General features: G+C 45.4%; 1 protein-coding gene across 2 annotated transcripts in view; it reads left to right on the forward strand.

Moving 5' to 3' along the window:
- The first annotated feature begins 3,894 nt into the window (after nucleotides 1-3,894).
- Nucleotides 3,895-15,446, forward strand: part of SNX29 (sorting nexin 29) — a 517,029-nt gene continuing 505,477 nt past the window's right edge. For both annotated transcript variants that reach the window (XM_045874993.3, XM_045874995.3), the window contains exon 1: nucleotides 3,895-3,996. In XM_045874993.3, the coding sequence (XP_045730949.2) occupies nucleotides 3,990-3,996 (7 nt within the window). In that variant the 5' untranslated portion in view covers nucleotides 3,895-3,989. The remainder of the gene's footprint in view (nucleotides 3,997-15,446) is intronic.

Below are 15,446 nucleotides of genomic sequence, written 5' to 3' on the forward strand. Positions count from 1 at the left end.
TCAACCATTTCAACTGGTGTAGAGCTGCTTTGAAAATCCTATGTCAGAAGGATGATGTATCACATCTCTTTAGGATGATTGTACTTATCAGTTGCTGATAGAGCTTTTTGTCCTGTAATTCTAGAAAATCTTTATGTTAGATGTACTTCCCTACCTTACTGTTGGGAACTTAACTGGAAATTTCCTTGGTTTCATGATTAAATTCTTGACTCACTGAAAAAAAAGCACTGCAATGTGTAGAGCCCATAGTCCCATATTTCTATGGCTAGCTCCCTTCTCTCCTATACACACACATATATATATTTCAAGCCAGATTGGATTTTTCTCTTTATTATTAATGGAAAGCAAGGTGATCCTATGTACTCCTGGATATAGGAGAAGCCTAGAGTCAGCCACACTAATTTAGTGTGCAATGCGTGAGTGCAAGGCTCCTGACCTTGTGGGCTTTCAGCTTAATGGAGACATCAGGCATTATTACAATCCCATAAATAAATGTGTAATTGCAAACTAGGACAAAGGTATAGTAGGTATCATTTTCAGACCCCAGTGCAGGTAATAATAATGATGGCTAAAACTTAGCCTTACTAGGGGCGCTTGTGTGGCTCAGTCAGTTAAGCGTCTGGCTCTTGATTTCAGCTCAGGTTATGATCTCATGGGTCTTGGGATCAAACCCCATGACTCAGGCTCTGTGCTCAGCAGGGAGTCTACTTTAGATTCTCCATCTCTCTTTCTCCTTCTGCCCCTCTCCCTGCTCACACTTTCTCTTATTCTCTAGTAAATAAATAAATCTTAAAACAACAACAACAAAAACTTAGCCTTACTAATGTGCCAGGACTGTTCTATATGCTTTACCTGTACTAACTCATTTAATGCATACAACAAATCACAAGGTAGGTGGACAATTATTACCTCCATTTTACAGATGATGGGAGAAACTGAGTCAGAGGAAGGTAGCATAACCAGTAAATGGCAGAGCCAGGATTTAAACCCAGACATCCTGATTTATTTTTTTCTCTTCATATCGATTTAAGTTCATTTGAGTTCCTCAGCTCTTTGGGCTACAATCTTAAGTCATTATTGGGGAAGGGGGTCCCTCCCTGGGGTTGTGCAAAGGTCCTGAGGTGTTATGGGAAGGTTATGCAACAGGTGATGATGCCCTCTGATAATATGTTGACTTTGATCATTGTTAAGATGCCCACTGACAAAACAGCATAGACCTCAAAGTCTTGGGGCTGTGGCTTTTGTGTCAGGTTTGGGAAAAGGGGAAACTTGGTGAGCCCTTTTTACCCATTGGGGGCCATTCCAAGTTTCCATTCCAGGCCCTTGAGGACCACAGGATACAATATAGTACAGTGGTTAAAGTACTGGCTCTTGGAGCCAGATTGCCTGGACTTGAATCCTGGCTCTGTTACTAGAAGTTACAGACTTTGGGTGACTGTGAAAGTTACTTAACCACTTGTGCCTCAGTTTCCCCATCTGTAAAATGGAAATAATAATAGTATCTACTTATAAGGTTGTTTTAAGGATTAAATGAAAACACACACTCACTCATTTGCATACATACATGTGCATGTATATATATATACATTTTTTCATGAAAGTATCTGGTTTATAATAAATACTTTGAGTTACATTGTTGTAATGATTTTTATTAATCCGCTTGAATTGTAGTCTGAGAGCAGGCACACACTCCTTTTCTGTTCTACAGCTGTTACAGGAACAGTATATGGAATACTGCTCCTAGCTTCTCACAGGCCCTCTTCCTCCTCAGCCCCCCCAACATCTCCTCAATGAGTTTAGTTTTTCAAGGCTGACAAGAGCTGTACACTTTAGGCTCTTAATTCTTGGTCTTTGAGGACTAGGTGAAAATCTCAGAAAAAAGGAATTATAACGTTTCAAGGGGGTGGTTGGGGATAGAATAGGTAAAGCACAAGCTCTGATGTCACTCACTTATCCTGCCTCAAGTGCCATGAAGGAAAGGTACAGGGCGCTATGAGAAGGTAGAACATATCATCATGGTGACAACTCCATGAAGCAGGTATGTGATGCCTTACCAAGGGTTACAGAGGCAGGAGGAACCAAACTAGGCTTTTGGGGGTGGAGGAGTTGAGGGGTGGATTTAGGCACATAGACTCTTCGAAATTACAAATTCACAACAACTATAGAGTATAATTTTGGAAAACGGTAAAGACAGCCCCACCAACCAAACACACAAGTATTTTCATCTCTCCATTCTCTCAGTCCCTACACATGGTCATACTTTGACACGCTCGTAATCATGGCATACAGACCATTTTGCATGGGACTTTTTTTTAGTTAACTCATTGTCATTGGCCTTTCCCCATGTTTCCATCTTTATAATTAGCATTTTCAACTACTGCAAGAGATTCCTTGTGAAATGGGCCATGATTTGCTTAGCTATTATTTGGTGCTTTCCACTCTTTCACTGTCATAAATAACGCTGCCCTACAGCCTTCTCCAAAGAGCTCTTGACTTCTGCTGAATCCAAAAGATAAATTCCTGGGGGCCAGAGGTTTTGTGTTGAGAGGCAGTGTAGTAGGAAGACCATGGAGCTGTGGGTCACACAGGACTGGGCTGGAATTCTGGCTCCATTTCCCTGTGGGGCCTGTTCCTCAATCCAGTGTTTTCAACTGTGGATCAAGATTTATTAGTGGATCAATCAACTGTCTCATTCAGCATAAAATAAAAAAAAGAAAGACAAATTGAAGAGACTACATTACCCATGGAATTGTTTTATTAAACATCTCCTTAAATGTATGCATGTGTGTACTGGGTTGTGATGTAAAATGTATTTTTTTTTTTTTACTCCGGGTTTCAGGCAAAATACCTTTTTTTTTAAAAAGATTTTATTTATTCATTTGAGAGAGAGAATGTGAGAGAGAGCACGAGAGGGGGGAGGGTCAGAGGGAGAAGCAGACTCCCCGCCGAGCAGGGAGCCCGATGCAGGACTCGATCCCGGGACCCCAGGATCATGACCCGAGCTGAAGGCAGTCGCCCAACCAACTGAGCCACCCAGGCGCCCCAGGCAAAATGCCCTTTTAAACCTTTCTGGGTCCCCTTTCCCCCACGTATAAAACGGGACAGCAATCTGAGCTTCGTATTATGAACACGTGTTGGCACATCATCCATCCACCTTCATCTCCAACGCCACCACCCTAGCCCCAGACATATTTCTTGCTGGGCAGCTGACTGCAATGGCTCCCTAAGCAGGTACCCTTTCTCCACCCTGCCCTACTACAATTCATTCTGAACCCAGGAAGAGTAATCGTCTTAAGACCTAATTCAGATCGTGTCACTCCTCCGCGTAAATTCTTGCAATGGCTTCCCATTCCCTTATACCCTCCATCCTGCTCTCCTACCTCCTCTCTCTCACCCACCCTCGGCTCCAGTCAAGCCCCGAGGCAGAGCCTTTGCACTCGCTGTTCCTTCTGGAACACCCTTCCTGCGCATCTTCCCGGGCCCGTCTCCCAGCCTTGGTCCAGGTCTCAAGTCAAAGATCGTTTCCTTAGGGGTGCCCTCCGGAACTGCCCATCTCCGGGCAGGTTTTGGCCAATTACCCTTTTTTATTTCCCTTCTCAGCTGCTACTGCTCTCTGGAACGGTCTTGGCTCATTTCTCCGGGCCTGTTCCCTGCATCCCGACAGAGCTGTGGGCCCAAGACGGCACAGAAACGTCCAGCTCGGTCCCGCCGCAGCCAAGAACGCCGGGCGACCCTCGCATTTCGGTGCTTCCCCGCCAGGGTCTCTAACCCGCCAGGACCCCACCGCCTCGCTGCGCCGGCGCGCTGGCGTGCCGGCGCCCGAGTTTACCTTCCGGGTCGGGGGGCAGGTCCGCGGCGGCGGCGCTCCACTTCCGGGGCGGGGCGGGCGGGCGGGGCGGGGCGCTGTCTCCCGGCCTGTCTGGAGCCCGGCGGCGGCAGTGGCGGCAGTGGCGGCGGCGCGGCGCAGGCACCGGCCCCGGAGCGGCACCATGAGCGGTGAGTGGTGGCTTCGCCGCTGTCACCCGGCCCGGCTGCCCCGGCTCCCGCCGCTCCAGCTGCACACTCCGGCCCCCGAGTGCCCCGTCCCGCTCGCTCGCAGACCCCCGTCCGGTCTCTCGCAGACCCCGGTCCGCGCGGGAGCTGGCCCCCGGTCACCTGCACTTCTCTGGCGTCCCAAGTCCAGGCACTGCCAGTCCCCTGCCTCCTGTCCATCGCTTACAACCCGCTCCTGGACACCTGTCCCCAGACCCCCAGCCTCTCCCAGCCCTTCGACCCCCTTGCCCAGTCACCGGTCCCTCCCCCCAGTTCTCAGACCTCCTCACTCCGGGACCCCCCCCCAGTCCCAGTTTCAGTTCCAGGCCCCCCTGCTCCGCAGTCATTCCCATTTCCCAGGCCCCCAGTGTGCAGTCGCTCCAGTCTCCACACGGTCATGGTGTCGTCTCTGGACAGTCTTAGTTGGCTGACCCCTGAACCCTGTGCCCCCCGTGGCTCTCGGTCCCCAAGGGACTGTGAGTTCTCCAGCCTTTGTCTTCCCCGCCCCTCCCATTCCCTCGTGCCCTGTCCCCCGGTGCTTTGCTGTTCCAGTTCCCAGTTGTTCCCAGTTACGCTCGCAGTGTCCCTCTCTGGTCCTTGCTTCTTACATTTTGGTCCTTTTTTTTCATACTCCCGCGCCTTTCAGTTCTTTTCCTAGCTCATTTGAGGTCTCCCTCGCCCTGTCCTGCACCCCTTCCCTTCTTGTTCAGTACTGAACCCATCTGGGGACCGTCGCGTTGCCCTTCCCAGCCCACCATCCCCCTCTCCCGCCCGCAGGGAGGGGTGTGGCTTTTGGTGGGGAGGCCGGGAGTGGGAGGGAGGTGGGTGTGGACAGCTTGTGCTCGGTGTTTCTGAAGTTTAGTCCCAAGACTTGGACGTATATGCTCAGCCCTTCTCTGAAGCGATCTACTGGTGTTTTGGTGCTAAGTCATTCCTGGGTGTTGTGTGTGCAGAGGGACTCCGGGAAGCCTCGCAGTCCGCCCTGACTGGGATCTGGATTTACTTAGGAGGACCCGCCTACCCTCACACTGCCTGTTTTCCTTTTACTGTGGAGTTGCCTCCGAGGAGTCCCTGCATCCAGCTCCCTTGGCCTTAGCCTTTCACCCAGGCATTTCTGGAGGTTGAGGAGGAGGGGGGAGGGCAAGGTGAGGGGCTGGGTGTCTCTTAATGTTTAACTCTTGAGTTATCTCCGTGGGTCATTTTTTTTTTTTTTTTAAACAAGTCATGCGCCTTTTGTTTTGCTGTTCAAGAGCAAGATTTGTGAAATTGTTGGTTCTAATGAGGGAGCTGGGAAGGGGGTTTCCTGGGAGATAGTCCGTCCAGCTTCTGTTGTCAGAGCAAATGATTTTTGGCCTCATTAAATTTCTGGTCCTTGAACATTAGTGATACTGCAACAAAGAGGTGATGAGCTGGTTTCCACCCAGGAGGTAGTACAGCCTGGTTTAAGTGCAGGCCCTGGAGCCAGACAGCCTGAGTTCAAATTCTGACTCTGCTCTATAAAGCTGTGTGATTTACGACCATTCTGAAGTCCCAGCAAAATGGGGGTAAATAATAGTACCTGTCACCTAGGCTTATTGCGTGACTAAATAACTTTATTTAGATGCTGTGCTTCTTAAATGGTATGTACATAGGAACTTAGACCAGTTGTTGTTTCCATAAGGACTCAGCTGGGGTTCAAGTGGGGTTGTTTTCTGACCCAGCTCTGGGACAAGGGCTGGGGTTAAGTATGCCTTGAAAATCTCTTGCTTTTATTTTTTTAAATTATTTTTTATTTTATTTAAATTCAATTAATTAACATATAGTGTATTCTTAATTTCAGAGGTAGAGTTTAGTGATTGCGTATCACACCCAGTGCTCATTCCATGAAGTGCCCTCCTTAATGCCCATTACCCAGTTACTCTATCCTTCCACCCACCTCCCCGCTCCAGCAATCCTCAGTTTATTTCCTATAGTTAAGAGTCTCTTACGGAAAACCTCTTGCTTTTAATATGACCAAGGAGAGTCTGCCTCAAGCTCAGGGTTCTGGACCATTCTCCTGCCTTGACCACAGGGACAAGTGAAATTGACAAGCCAAGGGAAATTGGTCAATGTGTCCTTCAAGAACCAACTTAATATCAAAGATAACAAAGTTTTAAAATTTAATTTAAAAAATCATTACAAAAGGAAACCCAACAGAAGGCTTTTTTAGGAAAAAGCATTCAAGATGAAAGCCTTCTTTTGGAAAGATTGTAATTGAGGCAGAAAAAGTGGTTGCTGAGGACAGAAGTGAAGTCCAAGGTATTTTCAATTTTTTCTTTCCCCAAGTTTTATTGAGAAATAATTAACATACATCACTATATAAGTTTAAGGTTAACAGCATGATTGACCTTTGTTGTGAAATGATTACCACAAAAGGCTCAGCTAATATCCATCCTCTATGGATACAATAAAAAGAAAAAGAAGAAAAGAATAATTTTTTTTTTCCTTGTGATGAGACCTCTTAGGATTTACTCTCTTAACTCCTGTGTGTTGTACAGCAGCGTTAGTCATCATGTTGTACATGACATCTGTAGTGCTTATTTATCTTATAACTTGGAAGTTTCTACCTTTTGAACCTCTTCCTCCAATTACCGCCTTCATGTGTCTTGAGAATACAGTTTAAACAGGGTCTTCCCACCCTTGGGATTGATGATCAGCATACAATAAATAATGTTGCATGGAAGTATTTCCTCTCTTTCCTCTGTCCTTTTTTTCAATAGAAAATTTCAAATGTCTCCAAAGTGGAGAGAATAGTGTAGTGAGCATTTACCATCTCATGACCATCCCCTGTATAGCTATCTTTCTTACCTCTGTCCCCAGTTTATTTTGAAGCAAATCCCAGACACTGTATCCTTTCATCTGTAAATATTTTAAGGTATATCTCTAAAAGATAGGGACTCCTTTTTTAAAAACATAGCTCAATTTCATCATCATACTTAGAAGAACTGAGCAATAATTCATAAATATCAGATATTAAATGCTCAAATTTCCATAATTGCCTTATAATTTTATAGTGTTTTTTAGACTCAGGATCTAAATAAGGTTGAAACAATGCAAATTGTTTTTTTTTTAAGTCTTTTAGTCCTCTCTTTATTTTTAGTTTAATTGTTATTCTGTTAGTGTTTAATATATTCACAGAGTTGTGCCCACATCACTATAATCAGTTTTAGAACATTTTCGTTTGTCCAAAAAGAAACCCGTGTACCTGTTAGAAGTGGTTCCGCATTCTCACTCCCCTTAGCCCCAGACAGCCACTAATCTACTCTATCTTGGGTTTTTACCTATTCGGCATATTTCATATAGATCAAGTCATACAACATGTAGTGTTCTTCTAAGCTTTATCATATTGTAGCAAGTAGCTATACTTCATTCCATTTTGTGTTTGAATACTGTTTCATTGTATGGATATTCTACATTTTGTTTAACCATTCATCAATTGATGGACATTTGACTTGTTTCCACTTTTTGGCTCCTCTGAATAATGCTGCTGTGAACATTCACCTACAAGTTTTTGTGTGGGCATGTGCTTTCATTTCTCCTGGGTCAATATCTGAGAGTAGAATTGCTGGCTCCGGGGCGCCTGGGTGGCTCAGATGGTTAAGCGTCTGCCTTCGGCTCAGGTCATGATCCCAGGGTCCTGGGATCGAGCCCCGCATCGCGCTCCCTGCTCTGTGGGGAATCTGTTTCTCCCCCTCCCTCTGCTTCTCCCCCTGCTCATGCTCTCTCTCTCTCTCTCTCTGTATCTCTGTGTCTCGAATGAATAAATAAAAAAATCTATTTAAAAAAAATTGCTGGCTCCATTTGAACTGTCAGATTTTGCCAAAGTGGCCACACCGTTTTCCATTCCCACCAGCACTGTATGCAGTATGAAGGTTCTGGTTTCTTCACATCCTTGTCAACAGTCTTTTTGATTATAGCCATTCTAGTGGGTGTGAGGTGGTATCTTTTTGTGGTTTTGATTTGCATTTCCCTAATGATCAATGACCCGGTCAGCATCTTTTCATGTGCTTATTGGCTCTTTGTGTATATCTTCTTTGGAGAAATGTTTGTTCAGATCCTTTGTCCATTTTTAAATTGGGTTTTTATTGTTGAGCTGTAAGAATTCTATATAATTTCTGGATACGAGCCCCTTAGATATATTACTTACAAAAATTTTCTCCCATTTTGTGTTTTTTTTTTTCTCTTTCTTGATTGTATCCTTTGAAGCACAAAATATATATTTTTAAACTAATAGGTTCCTCTTTTATCTCTCTCTTTTTACCCCTCACAATTTTTGTTGAAGGAAACAGTTCACCCTGGTTGTTATGGGATAGATTGTTTCTTTGTGGGATTTTGCTGACTGCATTCTTTTGGTGTGGTTTGACACGTTTCTCATTCTCTTGTATTTCCTATAAATTGGCAGTTAGAGTCTGCTGTATTTTGTAGCTGAAAATGTTTGAGTCAGAGGTCAGACAGTTTAAAGGCCAAGCGCATTAAGTGCAAGTAACCAGGAAGTGGAATGCCTAGGTAATGCATACACAAGATAAATGAGTATCCTGAGGCCAGAAACAACTAGGATGACCATTAACAGGGGGGATGATGCATATATGTGGTATGGTCATGTGTTGGAAAACCTCAAAGACGTTAAAAGGAATAAAATGGATTTATGCACATCACTGTGGCTATATCTCAACATTAACCTTCTCTAAAAAGAAGCAGAGTGCAGAATTAAACTAAAATATATACCTTGATGCACATTAAAACATGCATATGAAACAATGTTTGTGGATTTGTATATGTGTGTAGAAGTAAACAAATGGTCTGGAGGAAGGATACTTGCTACAAGTGGGTGGTTGTCTTAGCGTGATAGCAGTCATGATTTATTTGTTTCTCTTTAAAGAATCCAGTAGGTAGGAATACTTGATTTCCAGCCTCTATAAGCAAAGGAATTATGAATTTCAGATAATGCTTTTGTTCTTACTTAGAAAGTAGAACTTGAAGGACCGGAAAGTCATTATGATTCTCAAGCACTGTCTTTCCTAAGACTTTAGATTTGAAGGTCCTTGACGCTCATTTCCATCAGTAATGAGTCTGTCAAGAATCTTTAAAAACCCAGTTTCAAGGGTGGGGAAAACTTGACCCAGAGAGGTCAGATAATTTGTGGAACCCTCAAGCTCTAGCGGCCTGATAGACCAGGGTTTGGGGCTTGGTGGGTAATTTACTGCTGTTTCATGCCTGATGTTTGTGTACATTTTAAGCAGCTTTATCTTATTTTTCTGGAATGTTGAGGGTCATGGTTTTCTCTTTGGCATTGACTGGGTCCTTTCCAGCAGTAGCTTGTGTTTGGGATAAAGAATCAGCTGAAGCGAATGAATGGAAAAAAGAATGTTTGTGGTTTTCATTCAAAGCAGAAAAAGTGATGATGTCAACTTTTTCCCCCTCCAATGAAGGCACCGGGTTGATTTATTGTGGCAGATTGTAAGAAGTAAGTGTTATACCATCAGCAAATATTTAACCACGTCCTATGCTGGTAAGTGGCAATGGACTAAATCTCACTGACATCACCTCTCCTGCTTTCTTGTTGTGACCAATAAGAAGTCAAGTTCTTAGAGCTCTTAAAATATGAAACCAAAATCCAAGATTTTATGGACGTCCATAAATTCCAGATAATTCCAGATAAAGCCCCTTCCATCCTGCCACCATTTTGTCTATACATAGGCCATGCATTCTCAGTGGGAGCGAAAATTCGTTCTCGAGGGAGAAAGAAATTTTAATGTTGTGTGTAAAGCACAGGTATGTGCGCAGTATGTAAATAGATACACAATATACTTGTGATATTAAAATTTCATGGAGGGGATGATCAAGAAAATGTCTGAAAAGGATCCTAAGGGGGAAGGTAATGAACAAAAGGTTGAGAAACATTGGTATGTGCTGAAGTAATTTTACCATTACCATATAAACTTGCATTTTGCTTTTACCCTTAGCATTTTAGGATAAAATTTTGCCACATTGGTACGTGGTCTTCATATTGATCACTTTTACAGACTTCATAATCCATCATTCATCCATCATTTTGCATGTAGTATAATTTTTAAACTATTTGATTCTACTTATGGAAACTTAGCTTATTTTCCTCCCTTTCCCCTCCCCCCCTTTTTTGGTTCCTATTATAAGGAATGATGCAGTGACATTTTTGTTTAAGGTAGTTTTCCTTCCTTTACATTGATATGTCTTTAGGATGATTTCCCTGAAATAGCCATAAAACGAAAGTATTGATAGTTCTTGATTGCTCTGGCTTTCAAAGTGTTTGTAGTAGGTTAAAATGCTGCTAGTAAGAGTGAGGACTCAAGTGGCAGCAGAGCCTGGCCAGAAATTCAGGGTTCAACATTCAGCATTTACTGAATGACAGTTTAGTGCTTCTTCTGTCACTTCGCAGAGGGCTGTACTGTTGGTGTCTGTTGAAGTACTTTGAATGAATGCACCAAAAAATATTTTGTTGGCGTAATGGGTGTGTTAGCCAGGACTTTTCAGTTGCATTTGGCAGAGTAGAAGCTGATTTCAGAAAAATTGGAGTTTAAAGCGTCTTGTAATGGAAATGTCTAGGGATAGGGCTGTCTTCAGGCTCAGTTGCATTCAGGTGCTTAGTCATCAGGACTACCTTTCTGTCCAGTTTGAAACTCTGCTTTCCTCTGTTGGCTTCATCCTCCAATAGCATCTTCTCCATGGAGGCAAGATGGCTCCAGCAGCTCTTGGGTCTCATCCTACAATGTAGCAACACCTGAGCCAAGGGTGGGCCTCTTTCTCAGTTGCTCCGGCAAAAGTCCTGAGGCTGACTCACAGCAGTCTGGCAGGCTGTGTGGTCATCCTGGAACCCATCACTGTGGCTTTGGTTGGTCAGGTCTGGATGGCAGGCCCAGTCCAGAGCCCAAGGGTGGCATCTGACTGACTTGTTGTCTGGATAGAGGATGAACTGAAGGGGGAGAGCTGTTGTAATTCTGAATGGAGCCGTCAGGGAAGGCCTCGCAGGGAAGGTGAGATTGAACAGAGACCTGAGGGAGGGGAGGGTGACCCCTGGGTTTTGCTACTGAGCAGCTGAAAAGGGTAAACACTGCCTCTCACTGAGGTGAGAAAGGCTGTGGAACATCAGTTTTGGGTGTGGGATGTAGCAGTTTGAAGCCTTCAGGGGAAGTGAGGACTCTTTCCCAGGCCCTGACTTCTGCGTGCCAGTCCTAGAGCCCTCCAGAGGCCTGGTGGTGGAGCCTCCTCTGTCCTTGCTGCCCCACCCTGCTGGGCCCGTGCTCCCAGTCTTCCTGCTTGGAGGGAACCTTGCCCACCGCATTTTATTTTTCCTTGCCTGAGCTGCATATTTTGGGATCTGCTCTTTCCTCCCCCATCTTTAAAAAAATAAAAAGCAAAAAACCCAAAATGACATTAAAGATTATTGTGAAAACATGGGATAGCCCTATAAATACACCTCCCTAGAACATTAAATATTTAGATTTTTAGGTATTCCACTTCTGTCTTTGCTCAGCGCATATGCATTTTACATAATTGCCTTGAGTCTACATCTGAATTAGTGTTTCCATTTACATTATAGCATTTATCTATGTGCCTTCCTGTCACAATTATTTAAAAAGGCTGCATAACGTTCCACTAAATGGATATACCATTGTAGGAAAAGAAAGTAAATTCCATTTACAATGTTCTAGGATGGAACTGGCAAACGTTTTCTGTAGAGATGCAGATAGTAAATAATTTCTGCTTCATGGGCCATCTGGTCTCCGTCCCAACCACTCGTCCTTGTTGTTGTAGCATAAGGCAGCCCAGTCAATCAATAAATGAAAGGATGTGGCTGTGTGCCAATAAAACTTTATTTAGAGGAATAGGCAGCAGCTGGATTTGGTTAGTTTGCCGACCCCCGTTCCAGAACACTACCGGAAAAGTCTATGTGCCCATGATGCCATGTTTCCAGCAGTCATTGGGGTGTAGTGGAAAAAAGTTGGGATTCAGACAGCCCTGGATTTAACTCCCCGTGGAAGAGCCTGAGCACGTTATTGAACTTCTCTGACTCAATTCCCTCATCAGAAAATGGAAATGAAAGCAAGTGATGAACATACAGTGCCTTACTCAGTACCTGGAGGATGGAGGAACTGGTGAAATTGTCGCTTATTCCTTTCCTCATTTCCCCCCTTCGTCCCCTCTAGCCTAGTTTCCAAGGTGTCAGAAAGGTGTTTTGATATTTTGGTAGCTTTTTGTATGCACTGCCTTGTTGCCTTTCAGAACCCACCGCACCAATATGTTAGCGGCGGTGTGTGCGTGTTCCCCCATAGCTTTACCAGCATTAAATGTTTCTTGGTGAATTGAGTAGTTATATAATGCTAACATGTGGCAGCTAATTTAGAAGGTTTATAATTTGCATTTCTCCAACCACGAGGGAAGATACACTTCTCCTTCAAAATGCTTGCACAGTGCCATTTTAGTATTTTTCTAAGCAGAGATTGGGAAACTGTGCTAGCCCCCTGTTTTGTGAATAAAGTTTTATTGGAACACAGGCACATCCATTCATTGACTATTATTTATGGCTACTTTCACTCTACAATGGCAGAATTGAGTGGCTGTGACAAGAGACCTTATGGCTTGTAAAGCCTAAAATATTTACCATTTGTTCTCGACAGAAAATGTTTGCCGAGCCCTGATCCAGAGTCAATTCTTCACCCGTTGATGAATATGCTGTTGACTTAGTCTTTGACCTTGGACCTCACAAGTCCACTTGGATGGCCTGAGGCCATCTGTCTGCCTTGAAGCAGAGCCTGCCTCTTTCCATTGTGTGGTGGTGGACAGTCTTCCCTTTTGTCCTGGCCCAGCTGTGCCACTTTGCCCCACAGTACAGGGAACTAGCGCCTTGACTTTGGGGAAGAATGAAGGCTGTTTTATCTGTTCGTGTGCAAACGCTGAGCGGACAACCCTGCTGCTTCTCTTGGCTCATGACACACACGCACGAGGCTGTTGCTGTGTCCTGGCTCCTTCTGGTCCTCTCCGTTTAAAGCAGCCACTTGGGGAGCCACAGAACCTAACCCCAGAGCCTTGATTCGACAATTGTTGGGCTCCTTCTGTGAGTTGGGGGTGTGGGGATTAATGTGGTCCACCCTGGAGAAGACTCACAGTCTAGGATAGGCACAAGGAGCAGGTTTATGACTCCTCATAATCCCTTCTATAGGGATTATACTAGGGCTGTGATGTGGCTGGAGGGTCACGGGAGCACCCTATAGAGAACAGTTTATTGTGCCTGGGGCAGGAAGGTTTCTCACAGAAAGGGACAGTTGAGCCAGCCACCGGGAGGTTGGTTGTCCTCAGTGGCCCTTTGCAGAGGGGTCACTGTCTGCAAGTTGAGCTGCCTGAGGTTGGCCTGGCCTTGTGGAGATTGGCAGGCCTGGGCATTGGGGTAAAGTGTTGGGGTGCAGTTCCTGGGGCTAGTGATCGGTTTCTCCAAACCTCAGTTCCTTTAACTGTTACGATGGTGCTGTCCGCACAGTCATCTTACAGGTGGATATGAAGGTTCAGTGTGTGTCTCAGAACAGAAAATTGTTAGCAGATCTGGCCCCAAGGTGTGTCGTACTTGGTTCACACAGAGTTGGCTGAAAAGGTGCTCTAAAAAGTATAATTAGGTGCCAACTAGTTGACATGAAAGTCTGAGTTTCTGGCTTCTCTTGAAAAACCAGAAGATGGGGCAACCGCTCGCTGGAGTTGCTGTGAGGCGTGACCCGCTGGAGCCCAATAGCAGCTGCCATTTCTACAGAGACACCCGCCTTGGCCCCCTCAGTCCCTACCTCACCCCGCTTTTCCGTTCTCCGCCTGACCCTGGAGGCGTCGGGGTGGGGATGGGGGGGCGGGGGAAGGTCTGATCTTGGTCTTGTGCACGTCTCTGGCCTATGTGAGGCCGCCCTTTCTGCCCACTCCTCTTGATTCTGCTTTGGAATGGTGGTGGGTTTTGGGGGATGATGGAAGTTACAGAACAAAGCACCAGCACTAAACTCACCACTGGGCTGAGAGCGCTGAGCGTCCTATGCCTGCAGATGTGACTGAGCATGAATTCTAGCAGTGAGCACAAGCTGATAGTGTATCTGTCCCTTGCAAGGCTCCAGTGTGGGCTCTTGGTTATAGGGTGAGGGAAGATGGGCACACAGTGGAGGTATGGGTCTGGTCTACAGTCTTCTGGGGAACCCCTAACATGTAACCATCTTACTGCTTACTGGATGGCCATAAAGTCTGCAAACACAGACACTGTTGTTTTAATTTGTAAAACCCCCCTCAGATTAATTCTGCTAGGGCAGTGGTTGGCAAACTGTGGCCCGTAGGGTAAAACCAGCCCAAGGCCCATTTTGGTAAACAGCTATGCTCATTCATTAATGTATCGTCTATGGCTGCTTTTGAGATATAAGACCAGAGTTGATTAGTTGGGACCATATGACCTGCAAGGCCTAAAATATTTACTATCTGGCTCTTTACAGAAAACGTTTGCTCACCCCTGTCCTAGGGCATGCTAAAGGTGGAGGTTTAATTCGGTGAAAACCAGAAATATAGATCATCTGAGACAACCCACTGGGAGCTTCGGACTTGATAGAAACGCAGGGTTAACTGCAGTTTTGCAGGGTGCATGGAAGGAACAAATCACAGAATATCATTGAGTGTATCATGTCTTTGTTATGTAATATCAGTAAGTCATTTGCTGCCACCTGTGCTCCCAGATGTTATGGCCGCTGTGTAGATTATCAGTCAGTGCAGGGTGAAGGTGCTGAGGGCAGAAGGGCACCAGAACGGCCGGCAGTCTAGGCAGGGGTGGCTCTCCGGGAGAGCCTGGCGGCTTCTGTGAAGGACAAGCTGGCCAGGGCAGCCGAGGAGTGGGGTTGCAGCTGGAAGGGCATGTGGGCGAAGGCATGGCTTTCAGTAAACTTGGGGGAGATATTACGACATCCTCGTATGCTGTAAGAATTGCATAGACGAGAAGAAACAACTGACTGGGGGACAGTTACCCGAGTGTGTGCTCGAGCAGACGAGAGGAGACCGGATTCGGAGCACCAGTTGAGGTTCAAGTTATTTAGCCTCTGAGAGCCTCAGTTTCATCACCTCTGAAATGGGACAATCACATGTACTTTAGGGCAGAATTTCCTCATTGCAGCACTGCTGACATTTGGGCCAGGTAATTCTCTGCTGTGGGTGCCCATCTGGTGCCCTGGAGGAGGGGTAGCAGCATCCCTGGCCTCATCCCCTCGAGGCACCCTCCTGAGTTGTGCCAGAAATATCTGCATACGTTGCCAAATGTCCATGGTGGGGGCGAAATCACTCTGGTTGAGAATCACTTATCTATACCCACCCTTCATAGGGCCCCTCATAATTACACCTCCCTGAACTCCCCTTAT

This window comes from Mirounga angustirostris, unplaced genomic scaffold, assembly GCF_029215605.1.
Source record: "Mirounga angustirostris isolate CCGP_5_RB_7025 unplaced genomic scaffold, mMirAng1.0.hap1 SCAF_5, whole genome shotgun sequence".
Classification (NCBI taxonomy): Eukaryota; Metazoa; Chordata; class Mammalia; order Carnivora; family Phocidae; genus Mirounga; species Mirounga angustirostris.